This window comes from Lissotriton vulgaris, chromosome 7 (assembly GCF_964263255.1).
Source record: "Lissotriton vulgaris chromosome 7, aLisVul1.2, whole genome shotgun sequence".
In the NCBI taxonomy this organism is placed as follows: domain Eukaryota; kingdom Metazoa; phylum Chordata; class Amphibia; order Caudata; family Salamandridae; genus Lissotriton; species Lissotriton vulgaris.
In genome coordinates, this window is record NC_141695.1 from 605831390 (window position 1) to 605846445 (window position 15056).

Consider the following 15056-nt stretch of genomic DNA (forward strand, 5'->3'; position numbering starts at 1 on the left):
ATTGAGCGGATGCTGTATCTCCCCGCCAAACGATGAAAACATCGTCGATGTATCGAAGATACAACAACACATGTTGGTCTACAACCTGCATATATTCATGCTTAGGGACCTGCTCCTCCCACCAGCCTACGTGTAAACACGCATAGCTGGGGGAAAAGCAGGCCCCCATAGCAACTCCCCTACTCTGTTTATATAAGATGTTATTAAACAGGAAAAAATTGTTATGTAGGCACCAATTAATGAGCTCTACAATCACCTTGTTGTGCGCATACATTTCAATGGGTCTAGTGGCTAAGAAATGTTTTACTGCAGCTAGTCCTTGCGTGTGATTAATGCTGGTATATAAGGATTCTATGTCTAAGGTCATTAGACATAGATCATCAGACCAATTCACATGTTTGATTTTTGTAAGGAAATCACCAGTATCTTTTACATAACTTGGGAGCAATTTGACCAAATCCTGTAAGAAATGGTCGATGTATTGACCAATATTCTCGCTAGCACTATTAATGGCGGAAATGATAGGTCTGCCTGGTACAGGTATTACCTGTTTATGTATCTTAGGAATAAGATACAAAACAGGCAAGACCGGATGTTCTTTATACAGAAATTTACTCTCCTCATTGGAAAGCAAACCTTCCCTTCTCCATTGAGCTATCATTTTTTGTACCAATAGTCTAGCATTGTCATATTCTTTGGAGGTGGTTTTTTGGTAACATAGTGTGTTGCCCAGTTGTTTTTCAGCTTCCTCTATGTACTGTTTTTTAGGCCATAACACAAGGTTGCCTCCTTTATCGGACTTTTTTATCACGATATTACAATTGTCACCAAGTTTTTTAACCAATTTGTTATATGCAATTCTCCTGAACATAGCACCTCGATGATATTTGTTGTTTTTAGTGCTAATATTTAGCTGTTTAAGATCTCTTACGACCATATCATGATAGGTGTCAATGGAGTCTTTTGGCATTAGGGGTACAAATTTAGATTTATTTCTAAAAGGACTCAAGCCCGCCCCCTGTTTGGACAAAGTCAATTTTTCGCAGTCTGTCTTGGGTAGATATATCAATAGGGTCAAGAATTTGACTGTTGGGCTCCTCTTCCTCTAGAAGATCGTGCATAGTTACTACCCCCCCAACATCTGCGGCCTGTAAGAATGGAGTTTCCCCACTGGCTTGCATACTATTATCAGACACATGATTTTGATTTTTGTCTGCTTTTAATTATTATTATTATTATTATTATTTTATTTTATAGAGCGCGATAGTCACCCGGGGGTATCCCAGCGCTAAAGAAACCCTAACTTAACCAGATCTGAGGAGCACGCGGGGCAAAAACAAGAGGGAAAACAGGAGCGGAGATCGGAGAGACAAAGTTTATGGGAAGAGGTGTGTTTTTAGCCGCTTCCTGAAACGCAGGTATTGTGGCTCAAGTCGCAGATCATGAGGGAGAGAATTCCAAAGACGAGCGGCTTGTACCGAGAACCGTCTTCCTCCTGATCGGGTTTTCCTAAATCTGGGGGTATTAACAAGGTTTTCCACGTTAGACCGAAGGGATCTGGAGGGTGTGTAGGAGGTAATGAGTTTACTGAGGACTGGGGGGCCCTGGTTATGCAATGTTTTGTGAACAAGACACAGGGCTTTAAATTTGACTCTCTCTCTAATGGGGAGCCAATGAAGGAGTTTGAGGGCTGGTTTAGCGGACGATCTGGCCTATCTGCATAGTGTTTCATAAGTTTGAGTTTTCGTATAAAACAGAAAACATCAATTCTAGTGCGTGCATAGTCAAAATTCTCTCCAGGACAAAAGTTCAAGCCCAATGACAAAAGTTGTTGTTCAGCCTTGGTTAGAACTACGTCAGTTAGGTTAATGACAGTGTTGTCTAGTTGCGTTTGTTCTTTTTCCAGAATGTTTTCTTTTTTGTTGCGTTTTTTGAGGCTTTTACGCTGTTCTCTCCTGCGTTTGTTTCTGAACCTGCGTCTTGCTTTTTTTGTATCCTGGGACGCAGTGTCTTCAGTCTCTCCTCGACTAAAAAATCGAGCTCCTCACTCACGTTAAGGATTGAGGATATTAAGGATATATATATATATGCACGCTGACCCACCTCGATTTGGAGCACTTTTCCTCAACGGGCAGAACGACTTGGTATTTCTTCGAGGAGAAGAAAGGGAAGCGCCCCCCGAGCCAAACGATCGGAAAAGAGCCTGCGTGAGCGATCGGCACGAACACGGTGAGCGGGATACTTTGTGTGCCGGAGGGCATCGGAGAATCCAGGTAAGCCTGCGAGTGCTGTGAGCGAGCGCGCCTACATCCGTACAGGTGGCTTATGGGAGAGGTAGTCCGAAGCGGAACTTGTCAATAAGACCGAAACGGACAGTGGGTGTCAGAAACGACTATATATTTCTTAGAACGAGTGCAGGATGGCGGAGGATTGGGAAAGGGAGCGCATGGAGGCAGCGCGTGACATCTTTGAAGATGTAGATAAAAAATCCAGCACTGGAAAGGGAAGTAGTAGTGATAAACCGTCAACAAAAGACTCTGATGTGAAAACACTACTTAGAGAATATGAAAGACTTCGCAAACAAGAAATCTCTAAGTGGTGGGAGTGTACTTCTTTGCGCAGGTACCTAGAGGTTAACAGGGTACCCAGAGGCCTAAGAATTCTTCTTGCCCCAACTTATGATAATCCGGACCCAAAAATGTTGGAAGAATGGGCTAATAATAATGCACAGTCATCTAAAAATATGTTGGAAATCTTGATAAAATATGCGACATCGGATAGAGAAAAACTTTTGGCGCAACTATCCAACATTGCCCAGGATTTGGATAAACAAGAAGACCAAGATTTTATAACCAAACAAATGACTGATATGAAAACGCGTGTAAGCAAATATGAGCAAACAATAAAAGACCGGAAAGCTGAAAAATTTCAGAGAGACCGCGCAGACTATACCAAAGGTCGGATCTACACGTTTGCAAAAAAGTATGACAACTACAGAAAGAAAAAGCAAACCACCTCAAACACAGAAGACTACAGAACACCAGAAGAATCGGAAGTAAGTTCTGGAGCCGAATCAGAACCCGGTACATCGGGAACGACGACGGCAGATGAAGAAATACCCACCCCTGTAGACGAGTTAGATTTTTTACGCGAGGAAAGACTGAGAACCCTAAGGCCACTGCGGGCCGAAGGAACTCGACACAAGACAAGGCTGCAACCTCACGAAAAGCAGGAAACGAAAAAACAGGAGATGGAGCACATGCAAAACAGCAAAAAGACAATACAAAGAAACAGAACTACAGAAGATACAACAGAAGATAATGGAAACACAACTTGAGGAAAACATGCAAGACAAAAACACAGTCATCAATCTAACAAATATGGCTCTGACCAAAGAAGAAGAAGCAACCTTATCATTAGGATTAACCTATTGTAAACGGACAAACTTCAATTACACTCAGACTCGGATAGATCTGCATCAGTTTACAAGAAAACTGAAACTAAAAAAACATTTTTTCACCACCAGAGAAATGAACAATACGGAGAAAGCTTCACTAGGAACCACAAATTGGCAAGTCGAAGATATGACCTTCATCAGGGCAATGGCAGAACTGGACAAAGATGAAACGAGTGAAATAATGGACACCCAGGAAGCAGCAGAGCATGCAGGAGTAAGCATTGGGAGTTCATCAAAGACGGATTTTAAGCCCAAATCTACATTTTGTCCAATTATGCCAAAAGACTGCATAGACATTTTTTCTGAAAAAGTCATCAGTGATCTCAAAACCCTATCATGGTCAAGCAGCAATGATTTCAACAAATCACATGCAAATGAAAGACTGGCTTATGAAAAGGTAATGACTAAAATAAGAGAAAGAAGCGATGTAGTTGTGCGCTGGTCGGACAAAGGTGGTAACGTAGTTCTCTGGCCACTGGAGATGTATAATGCTAAAGCACTATCACAACTGTCCGACAGAGAATGCTACCAAAGGATTAGTGAAACAAACATCATCAACATAAAAGAAAGATATCACAGAAGTCTGTATGACTGGAAAGCAGCGGGGATAATTTCGAAGAATGAATTTGAGTTCCTACGGAATAATTACCCCATTACGCCGAACCTGTACCTAATCCCGAAAGTGCATAAGAACTCGACTTGCCCACCGGGAAGACCAATAATCTCCGCCATTGGAGGTCTTTTCGAAAATACAAGCAGATTTGTGGACTCCTTCCTACAACCCTTTGTAAAGGACCTACCCTCATATACGAGAGACAGTGGTGATTTTTTGAAAAAAATCTATGATATCAAATGGGACTCAGATTATGTTTTTGTCACACTTGATGTTCAAAGTCTATATACGAGCATAAGACACCATGATGGATTTAATGCTATAAAATACTTTTTGGGAGGCCGCAGTCTAGATTTGTATAAACATACACAAATGTTACTCCAAATGGTTGAGTGGTGTTTAGAAAACAACACATTCAGTTTTGATAAATTACTGTACAAACAGATACAGGGGACGGCCATGGGTACTTGCTTCGCCCCCAGCTATGCTAATTTGCATATGGGCTGGTGGGAGGAGCAAGTACTCAGGGTGAAACATATGGAGGAAATGACAGAAAATGTAATATTTTACTGTCGGTATATAGACGACATCTTCCTAATTTGGAAAGGTAGTGAATCCAGTGCCCGAGAGTTTGCTGAAAGGCTCAATGAAAACAGTCTAAACCTAAAATTTACTTGTGATACAAGTACTAATAGGATAAATTTCTTAGATCTGGAATTGTTAGCCATAGACAATGAAATTGAAACCAACACCTATCGCAAACCGACTGCAGGTAACACCATCCTGCACGCTTCCAGTTTTCACCCTCCAAACCTAATTGACAGCATACCATATGCAGAGTGTCTCCGCATGAAAAGAAACTGCAGTACAGCCACCTCCTATAATCATTCTAAAACTGCACTGTTCAACAGATTAAAACTAAGGGGATATTCAGAACAAATACTAGAAAAGGCAGAACAAAAGTGTGACCCAAAAGACAGAAAAGAACTACTGTTCAATGTCAAAACTGCAAAACCTAAATCTGAGGCTAACACAGGAATCCCACGTCTCATTACAGGATATAACGCTTATCATAAACAAGTGAGAAGCATAATTTACAAACATTGGCCTATAGTTCGGAATGATCCGATAATAGGCAAATGCTGCACTAGGAACCCACAACTCACGTTTAGAAAAGCGAAAAGTATGAGGGAAGAGCTAGTTGACAATGCCCCAGTGTTGAAAAAGAAAGAACTGCCATGGCTAAAAACTAAAAATGGTTTCTTTAAGTGCACTAAGTGCAAAGCGTGTCAGTATGGCACCAATGTTACTCAGGTAAATGTGCCACACAGAAAAACCCCACTAGAGATACGAGCAAATTACTCATGTAAAACAGACTTCGCAGTCTATGTATTGCAGTGTAGCTGTAATAAACTATACGTGGGTAGTACAATACACCCGGTCCACGTAAGAGTGCTTCAACACCTAAGGGCCATAAAAAACAACGACCCTACGTATCCAGTGGCGAGGCATATTAACATGACACACGAAGGTAATGCAGACAACATAAAATATTTTGTAATAGACCATGTGAAAAAAAGCGCCAGAGGGGGTAACAGACAATTAGCCCTTAGGAGATTGGAATCACGATACATCATTCTCCTAGACAGTAAGACGCCACATGGCCTTAATGCAGATGAAGCACTTAGTGTACACTTATGATTCCCTCAATAATGTAAAACAGAATTTGATCCACGAAGTTCCCACACCACTCCTCCGGTAACAGAGATCAGAATGTAATTATATATATATCCTACATGTCACCTATCTGAATTGTAGTATATTCGTATATGCTCACAAGATTTATTTTGGTTGTCCTCGGAATCTATTAATTTCTCACTGTTTTAACATTGCTAGTTTGTGCAATTAATAATTAGCTTAATGTGATGTTTATGTATTATTAATCATACAATGTGTTGCCATTGCCCACTTGGGCTCAATTTCAAAATTGTTCTAAAAAACAATTATGTGTGTTAAACACACACAATGAACCCCGTGATTTTTAAGGTTCTTGTTTATAAAACGGGCACTAGACCCAGTATTTTGTAAATTTAAGTACAATCAGGGTTTTTGTACTTACACGGCAGATTGAACTGGTTTATTTGTTTTAAACACATTGTGATACATAGTTTACATGCATTCTCTTGAAAATTGCGAAGGATGTAATGTTTTTTGGCTGAAAATTCATAATCGGCAATGAGATAAATTGTCAATTATTTATATAGCATGATTTATATGTGGTTATACCTTAGGATGCTTTTAATAAGTAAGAGCAGTTAAACTACATAAAACGCTGTAACTTTCCAGTGAGCTTGCAACTGGTAACCATGACCACGGGGAAGCCAAACTGAGAACCAATCAAATGTTGACATGTTTAAAAGCAATGACTCATTGTTTGCTCTGTGTTGTGAGCAAGGCGGCTTTGACCGTCGAAACGCGTCAATCCTAATGCACTGAGAAAATAAAATACTTGTTTCTGAACATGACCCCACGGAGTCAGCGCCTGATTGCTATTGTTTTGGTCAGGACTGGAGAAAATATATATATATATATATATAGCACCTTTTGGCCTTCCCAGTCCACTAGTCAATGAATAGCGGATCTCTACATCTTTACCGATCACTCAAGAAGGCATCTTCTCTGATGCTTGGTTCTGCCTCAGGCCTCATCCAATGTTATGCAGCTACCAAGCGATTCTTCTAAATCCTAGAGTGGGGAGAGGGGATGATAGTATTGCACTGCACTGTGGTTGCAGTGAGGTAGCGCTTCATCCCCTGTCGAGGTGCTGATGCGCATTTGTGAAAGTGCAGCACGCTTCTCCTTGGGAGCTCGATGGATACAAGACTGCACCTGTCCCGGTAGTGTTTTGAGTTGTGCGGTAAGATCAGATTTGTGTTTTATCATGTTTGATTGTTCACTTATGTGTGAGTTCTAAGAAAAAAAGGAATGAGTGATAGATAGTCCAGCATTAGATGAAAGTGTATTAATTGAGAGAAAGTGTGCAAGGGCAATTTGGCCAATGGCGAAAAGTGATTTGATGCCCTGGATGAACGACTGACTGCTCGAACCATGTCTTAGCAAGTGAATTGTTACATTTAATGGGGAAGTTAATTTTACTGAACAGCTAAGTTATCCTCTGGGGGTATAGCAGGGCAATTTTTAGCAACATATTGGAGGATTCGATTGGATAAGCAGTTTTTTACTAAAATAATATTGCACATGCAGCATTCGTGAAGATTCACAACATGCAATTTTACTAAACTTCGATGCAGAAATTGCATTATTTTCTGCCATTAATCAAATGTTATACCATGCCCGCCAATCTGTTGAGCAAGCTGACATGCGTTTAGTCCTATAGGACTTAAAGGCCTCAAATCCCATAGAAAATAAAGCCTTGCATCTGTACATGCCAGAATTCATGGGAAAAAAAAGAATCGGCTATTCCTGCATTCCACCCCTTATATGAAGTAAGATCATTGAAACCGTATATCAGTTAGTATTGCTCTACAAATGGACAACATGGCTCAACACATCACAATTATATGTACATGTTTGAGGAAGGCAGAATGCAAATGTCAATTTCAGAACACTTTATGTAACACCAGCAACGCCAATTGTATTAAGATAACCTAGACAACCATGCACATAGAGTTATGTCTCAATGTGTACTGAACTGGGAAACATTCCATCTTACTGCTTTCCATTATAATTCGAAAGTTGATTTCTTTTGTCAAAGTTGAGATATGTTACATATTCTGGTAAGTATTTCTGATGCATACTGTAGTCTGATAGTGCCTACAGATAACAAGCATTGGCATAGCCAATAGCTCTCGCCTTTGGGACCTTATAAGTGTTTAGCCATGTAACTGTTAATGTCGTTGCACCAAGGATATTGTGCTGGATAACAAAACACTTATAAGGTCCCAAAGGCGAGACCTATTGGCTATGCCAATGCTTGTTATTCTTATTTTTTATGCAAAATAACTCTTTATTTTAGATCTTTTCAGAATCATATAAAAATGTTTCAATGACAGAAACAGTGTTCACATTATGAGCACTGAGTACAAAGTTATGGTGAACTAACAACAACAGACCAGCGGATCCTATTTTGACACCTGAAAGGGCGCAAAGTGCCAGATATGTTATTAACCAGTCAATCGATTGCACTTAGTTTTTTTCTGACCACAAATTTTGCTTTCCTTGCTATAAATCTTATAATGTTCCCTTTAGGCTCCTACTGTCGCTGTGAGGGCATAATGGCTTTTTAATGTATCCATTTCTCCCTTAAAAGTCCCAGATGCTCTTTGAACTATTTTAGAGCTCCTTAAAAGCTACAACTCTCTCCTTAAAAATACCCAATGCTCTTTTGAACCGTGTAATGCTCCTTTAAGCTTTGCAACATCCACGTATCTGCCTAAAGTCACCTTTAAAGCTTTCAAAGCTTCTTGAAGGCCTCTAGAGCATCCAATGTTCTGAACCTGCTCTTTGAAGCATTCAAAGTGCCTTTAACACCTTCAGTGACCCTTTTCTGCTTTCAGTGGCCCTTTACTGCTTCCAATGCCCCTTTACATCTTCCAATGCTCCTTTACAGCTTCCAATGCCCCTTTACCGCTTGCAATACCCCTTTACCGCTTGCAATACCCCTTTACCGCTTCCAATGCCCCTTTACCGCTTCCAATGCCCCTTTACTGCTTCCAATACCCCTTTACTGCTTCCAATGCCCCTTTACCGCTTCCAATGCCCCTTTACCGCTTCCAATGCCCCTTTACTGCTTCCAATGCCCCTTTACTGCTTCCAATGCCCCTTTACCGCTTCCAATGCCCCTTTACCGATTCCAATGCCCCTTTACCACTTTCAATGCCCCTTTACTGCTTCCAATGCCCCTTTACCGCTTGCAATGCCCCTTTACCGCTTCCAATGCCCCTTTACTGCTTCCAATACCCCTTTACTGCTTCCAATGCCCCTTTACCGCTTCCAATGCCCCTTTACCGCTTCCAATGCCCCTTTACTGCTTCCAATGCCCCTTTACTGCTTCCAATGCCCCTTTACCGCTTCCAATGCCCCTTTACCGATTCCAATGCCCCTTTACCACTTTCAATGCCCCTTTACTGCTTCCAATGCCCCTTTACCGCTTGCAATACCCCTTTACTGCTTCCAATGCCCCTTTACTGCTTCCAATGCCCCTTTACCGCTTCCAATGCCCCTTTCCTGCTTTCAATGGCCCTTTACCGCTTCCAATGCCTCTTTGAAGTGTCTGGTGCCCCCTTACCACTTCCAAAGCCTTTACACATTAATAATCCCCATTTAAAGCTCCTATGTCATTTAAAAGTTTATAAGCCACTTTTAAAGCTTCTAGGGCCAAATGTATCAACACATTTCCCCTTAGACACGGAATGGGCAAAACCCTTTGATACATCTGGCCCCTAATGATGCTTTGTACATACAAATCCCACCTTTACCGCCTCCAATGCCTCTTTGCATCTCCAAATTGCCCTTTTCCGCTTCTTATATCCCTTTGAAGCTTCAAAGACCTAATATTGCTTCCAATGCACCTAGAAACATTCCAATGCATTTTAAGTTTATAATTCCCCTTTAGAGTGCCTTTAACACTTGCAATTCTCTGCTATTTTGATTAGAAATCTCTTTACAGCTTCTGACGCCACTTTAAAGCTTCCAGTGTCCTTTAACGTGCCCAGCGGTCCTTTAACATGTCCAACAAAGCTGCAGTAACACATCATCTAATAGCCCCTTTAAAGCTTATTATTCTCTCGTACCACGAAGGGGAGTTCAACTCAACTCCAGTTATCGGAGTCTGAAAATACATTTTCATCAGCTAAACCGATGTATACAAACACTTCCTTCATTGCTAGACTAGGTAGAGTCGTTTCAGGTCTTTCTTGAGCTTGCTGGCCTTGGGCAATGCACACAAAATAATTCAATGTGGTACAACGGTTGCCTATGCAAAATATGGGAACTTTACATTGGGATTTATGCAGGGGGTCAAGCAATGCATTGTGGGAGCGACTCTTACCTTGCAGCACGCGCAGTACCGCCAGCAGAGCAGCAAGAGCAGCCCCAGAAGCAGCATCAGGAAGATCAAGAGAGGGATGAGCCAGAGGAAGGCACCTCCGGGGCACTCTGCAAAGGCAAGAGAGGAGACAGAACTGGGGTGAGGTGAGAAGATGGGGAGTGGGGAGACAGAGCTCAAATGACGAGATGCGGATTAAAGAGACATAGGTGCCGTAGAGTCAGATGTTGATGACGTGCATAGTGGTGCTACGAGTGTCTTGTGCAGGAGAAAGGAGGGTGAAGTCCACCAATTCTGAGTCTCATGGCCAAGATCTGCACCCACCTTTCTTCTTCTGCACCTGGATGGTGTGGTTGTCGGGGGTGCTGGGGTTTCCCTCCACGGTGTAGTGGTAGATGCAGTCATCTTCTTCATCCCGGAAGTTGCAGTGCTCACTGACTTGCTCCGCTATAGAAAGAGCGAGTAGAGTAGAGGAGTGAGGGTCACAAGGTAGAAATGCAAGGGACACTTCAAACGCATCTGCACTTAAAAGGACAGGGCGGGTTCAGCCAAAGGACCACACAAGCTTACACAGCCTGGGCTGGTACTGTCAGACTCCTGAGAGGGCAGTTGCAGGGTTTTTAAAGGAGGTTAATACCTCAGCAGACACCGTGAACATGAAACAATGACTTTCATGAAGAATCAGCCCTAGACCAACACAGACTGAACCAGTCAATCACAGGATGAAGAATGCAATTGATATAACTCTGTGATTGAAGACTCAAGGGGCTACAGCAATCCCCAGCATCCTGCAGGAACAAAACATATGTGCAGGACTTGCATGAAGACAGGACTTCATTTCTACGAACCACGCAGGAACATGTACTGCCCTGAATGGACCCATACAAGAGGACCACACTTCTCTGAATCTTGCAGGAACTCATGCTCATCTGCATGGACCTGCACCAGGAGATGGCTCGCTTCTCTGAACCCTGCAGAAACACACACAATGATCTACACGGACCTGCACAAAGAGGGTACTCATTTCCCAGTATCCTGCAGGAACACACACTCATATGCATTGTCCTATACAACAAGAGGTCTCACTTCTTTCGCCCCTGCAGGAACACACACTCATCTGCAGTCAACTGTACATGGGGAGGACTCACATTACAGGAACACACATTCATTGCATGGACATTTACAAGCAGACGACTCACTTCTCTCGACTCTGCAGGAATATACACTAATCTACAGGAAACTGTATAAGGACAGAGGCAGCTTTTTCAGAACCCTGCGGCAACTCACACTTTCCAAGGACAAATAAAATAGAGAACAGCACTCCTGAGAGTCCTGTTTTTGAGCTTAGAGTCCCAGGTTAACATCACAGCTTTTTATCTTTTTGACGTTGAGAAAAGGAGTGACACCAAGTTGGATATGGATAAATAACTATTACTGTGGCTCACATGTGCGGTGCAGGTTGTGAGACCACAGCATACCGTGCTACAAAAACACCCTGTATATGGTTTACAGAGCCTAGAAATGTGTCATTCTTTTCAACCCCCAACATACAAAGGCCTAAGTTTATTTGTGCCACAGTTTAATGCTACAGGTAATTGGACTGGGGTGATAATTGATATTGCAGGTGGTGAAGGCCCATCATCCACAAGCCGTTAAGACACACAGCCACCACCATTTTCCCTCTTCTTCTCATCCTTTACTCCCCTCAGTACCTTTCTTCAGCTTTTCCACCATTTCGATCTTGGTGCCACACTCGTCGCACTTCTTGCCCTTCTTCTCTCCGGTTTGCCAGGCCTGGCACTGCACGCAAGTGCGGATGTCCTCACAGACACCCAGCAAGCTCTGCAGGGAAATAAGGGTGTAGGAGAGTAACAGACTGCAGAGGTGAGGCACATGTCAGCAGTGGCAGGGTGAGGAGATGGTTGATGACAGTGGTGTTGTGGCCAGGAAGTGCCTGGTGCCATTGCCTAGGAGATGCTGGTGGCAGTGGTAAAATGCTAAGGTGATGGCAGGTTTGGTGCTGGGTTGCTGATGACAGTGGATTTGTTGTGTTGAAGTAGTATTCAAGTGGTAATGGTATGGTTGGTGCTACAGGGAGAACAATTATAATAGCAATGGTGGTGAGAATCTGAGTGGTAGCAGTTGTTGTAAATAAAAAGTGGTGAGAGGTTAAAAGACTAGGCTGGGGTCAGTTACATGTTATCTACCTACCTCCCGGTCAGCGGTGGATTGGTCATCATTTCCCAATGGGCTAGGTCACATCTGGCAGAGGACTCATTTCAAACAACTCAGCTGAAATTTGGGGTGTTTGAAGATGGTTCAGCACTTACCAGTGAGTTACTGATTTCACAGGTGGCATCTGTGGATTGAAAGTCTTTGTCACACTGGCACCGTCCACAGAAGCATTTACCACGCCCATTGCAGAGCCCCTGCAAGAAGAATGAGTTGTGTATAAGCATCTCTGTTCCATTCATATTGAGAGAATAACAGGTGTGTTTGTCAGCACACAAGACACAGTTTATACGCATGTCTCATATTATATCATCCAATTCTGATGAACAATCAATCTGTGTTATTCCCAGTTGTGCATGTCCATTTTTCCACATTAACCGAGAAGAGGGTACATCTGTATTTCCCAGGAGGTCATGCTCTTTTACATGATTTAAAAAGATAAACACTTTTAAGTTACTTCCATGTGACTGTTTTACCCCCTTTTTCCATATGCCCAGAGATGAACCTGGAACCCCTGTACCTCAATGAGTGTGTGCCCATATCCATGATTGCCAAGTTGAAGATATCCAAGTCATGCCCATGGGAGGGATTCCCAAAAGACAACAGTCCCTCTGAACTCCTACTGGATGTAAACCCTCTTCTCAACCTCCACTATACAGGGATGTATATGTAATTTCTATGTTTAGGACCCCCTTCCTCAGATTCTCAGAGGTGCACCGCTATTATGGTCATATTTGCAACCCTAGACCACAAGACAAAGTTTGCCATTGGGGTCTCCTTATATCTATAGCCTATTTCGAGGATATGAGATAGCGCTGTCAGCTAACGTGGTACTCACTCCATTTCTGTCGAGGCATGTAGCATTACTCTTCGGACACTCACATCCCGGACCCTCCCAATCCTGCTCACAGACGCACTGTCCAAGGTAGCAACGGCCTCTAGCTGCCAGGAAAGGATAACAGGTTACTGTACAGATGAATGACTTTCTCTCAGTGCCCTAGTTGGGTACAGTTTTACCATCAGAGCTGCTCCACATTCAGCACCCAGAGAGTCTGACTACCCTTCTGGCCCAGGTGTTGCACTAGCTCCTTTCTCTGGTCCACTGTCTTCTGACAGACTTCTTTCGATCCATTGTTACCATCACTGCTGCCCTGTGTTAATAGGCAACCCCACTGAACTGACTGCCCTCAGTCACCCCATCGTTGCTACATTTTTTCTATACACCCCCTGTTTACCGCTTACAATCCCTCTGTTTACCTTAAATCTCTCTTTAGCCTCCTGTTTGCCTTACCTCTGTCTCCCTGCCACCACTCTGCACTACTCTCTCTCTGTGTTCCTTGCCATCCCTTTGTCTCACTGCACAAACCTTTTACGCCTCTGTGTCTCTCATCTATCACTGTTATCCAAGCAAGACTGTCTATACATAATCCATCTTTTGCCTCCAAGTCTTTTCTGTAACTCTTGGTTTCCTCACATCTCTGTGATTCTTCACCCTTCCTATGTCTTGGAATCACCTCATTGAGACCCTATATTCTTTCTCATCCCACCCCACCTATGCCCCCAAACCATCTCTTTCTTCTTTATCACTGAACCTTCTCCCCATCTCTATGCCCATGTATGTGTTCCTCTTCTCAACATCAGTATCTTGCCACCCATCTCCTCAACGTCTCTGTATCACCATCATTTCTCCCTTAACCTATGAGTTGTTGTACATCTGCCTCTAAATGATCATAAGATCTATGCGTTTGTGCCTCCCAGCATCTATTTCTGCAATTCACCTTTCAGTCCCCTTCAGTCAGATATGTGCCCAAACATTGACCCTGTCCTCCACTTTACCGCATAGTCCTCTATCCCTACATATACCTGCCAACCCACATTCCTACAGTCCAAGTATCTCCCAATCCGCCCATGCCCTGCTGCCACCCAAAGCATTTGTATATCAAACGGTCCTGGTGCTCCCAATGCAGCCAACACCTCATCTTTGACTGTTCCCTCAATAGAGCAAAGGCATGCAATAACAGACTTACCATTACAAAGGACTCCAGCCGTGCGGGTGCATTGGAAGCTGTCAAACTGGCAGAATGCTCCTTCATACTGGTGCGAGACACACTTACATTTGCCACAGATACACTCGCCACGGCCTGAGCAGGTTGTCTGCTTCCCAGGCTCAACACAGGGCAGTGTATCACCAGTGGAGCTTGAGTCACAGCCACAGTTATCTCCTGCCCTGTGGAGCAAAGAAAGGGTAAAAAGGAATCAGGAACTGAAAAAATCATACATTTCACAATGTCAACCAAAAGCCACAGAGATGTTTTTTGCAAGGACTAGAACAATAGACACTCCTGATCTAACAGCCTTACCACTGCAAAGGAGTCTGGCAGTGTGGGGACACTGGAAGCTGTCACATTGGCAAAGCCACAGATTTCTGGTGGAAGATCTAATACAATACTAGAGACTGAAGGGTAACTTGATGGCAGAGCTAGTGAAGAGCTAGGATCAAAGCGATTGCTGATGCAAGAGCAAGGGCAATGTTAGATCCTCCTCAGAAAACCCTGATACAGAAGTGATCGCACGGCTAGAGCCCCAGCAATCTTTGATGCAAGAGCCAGTGCACAGCTAAATCCACAGAGATCTCTAGTGGATGATTTAGTGCAATGCTAGAACCTCAAAGATCAGAGACGTGTAAG

General features: G+C 43.1%; 1 protein-coding gene across 7 annotated transcripts in view; it reads right to left on the bottom strand.

Annotated features, from left to right (window-relative positions):
- Positions 1-15056, bottom strand: part of ITGB4 (integrin subunit beta 4) — a 304508-nt gene that overhangs the window by 142681 nt on the left and 146771 nt on the right. For all 7 annotated transcript variants that reach the window (XM_086930744.1, XM_086930743.1, XM_086930741.1 and 4 more), the window contains exons 13-18: positions 14397-14596; positions 13208-13311; positions 12468-12566; positions 11850-11979; positions 10462-10584; positions 10141-10247 (exon numbers count right to left, since the gene is read on the bottom strand). In XM_086930744.1, coding sequence (XP_086786870.1) covers positions 10141-10247; positions 10462-10584; positions 11850-11979; positions 12468-12566; positions 13208-13311; positions 14397-14596 — 763 coding nt within the window. The remainder of the gene's footprint in view (positions 1-10140; positions 10248-10461; positions 10585-11849; positions 11980-12467; positions 12567-13207; positions 13312-14396; positions 14597-15056) is intronic.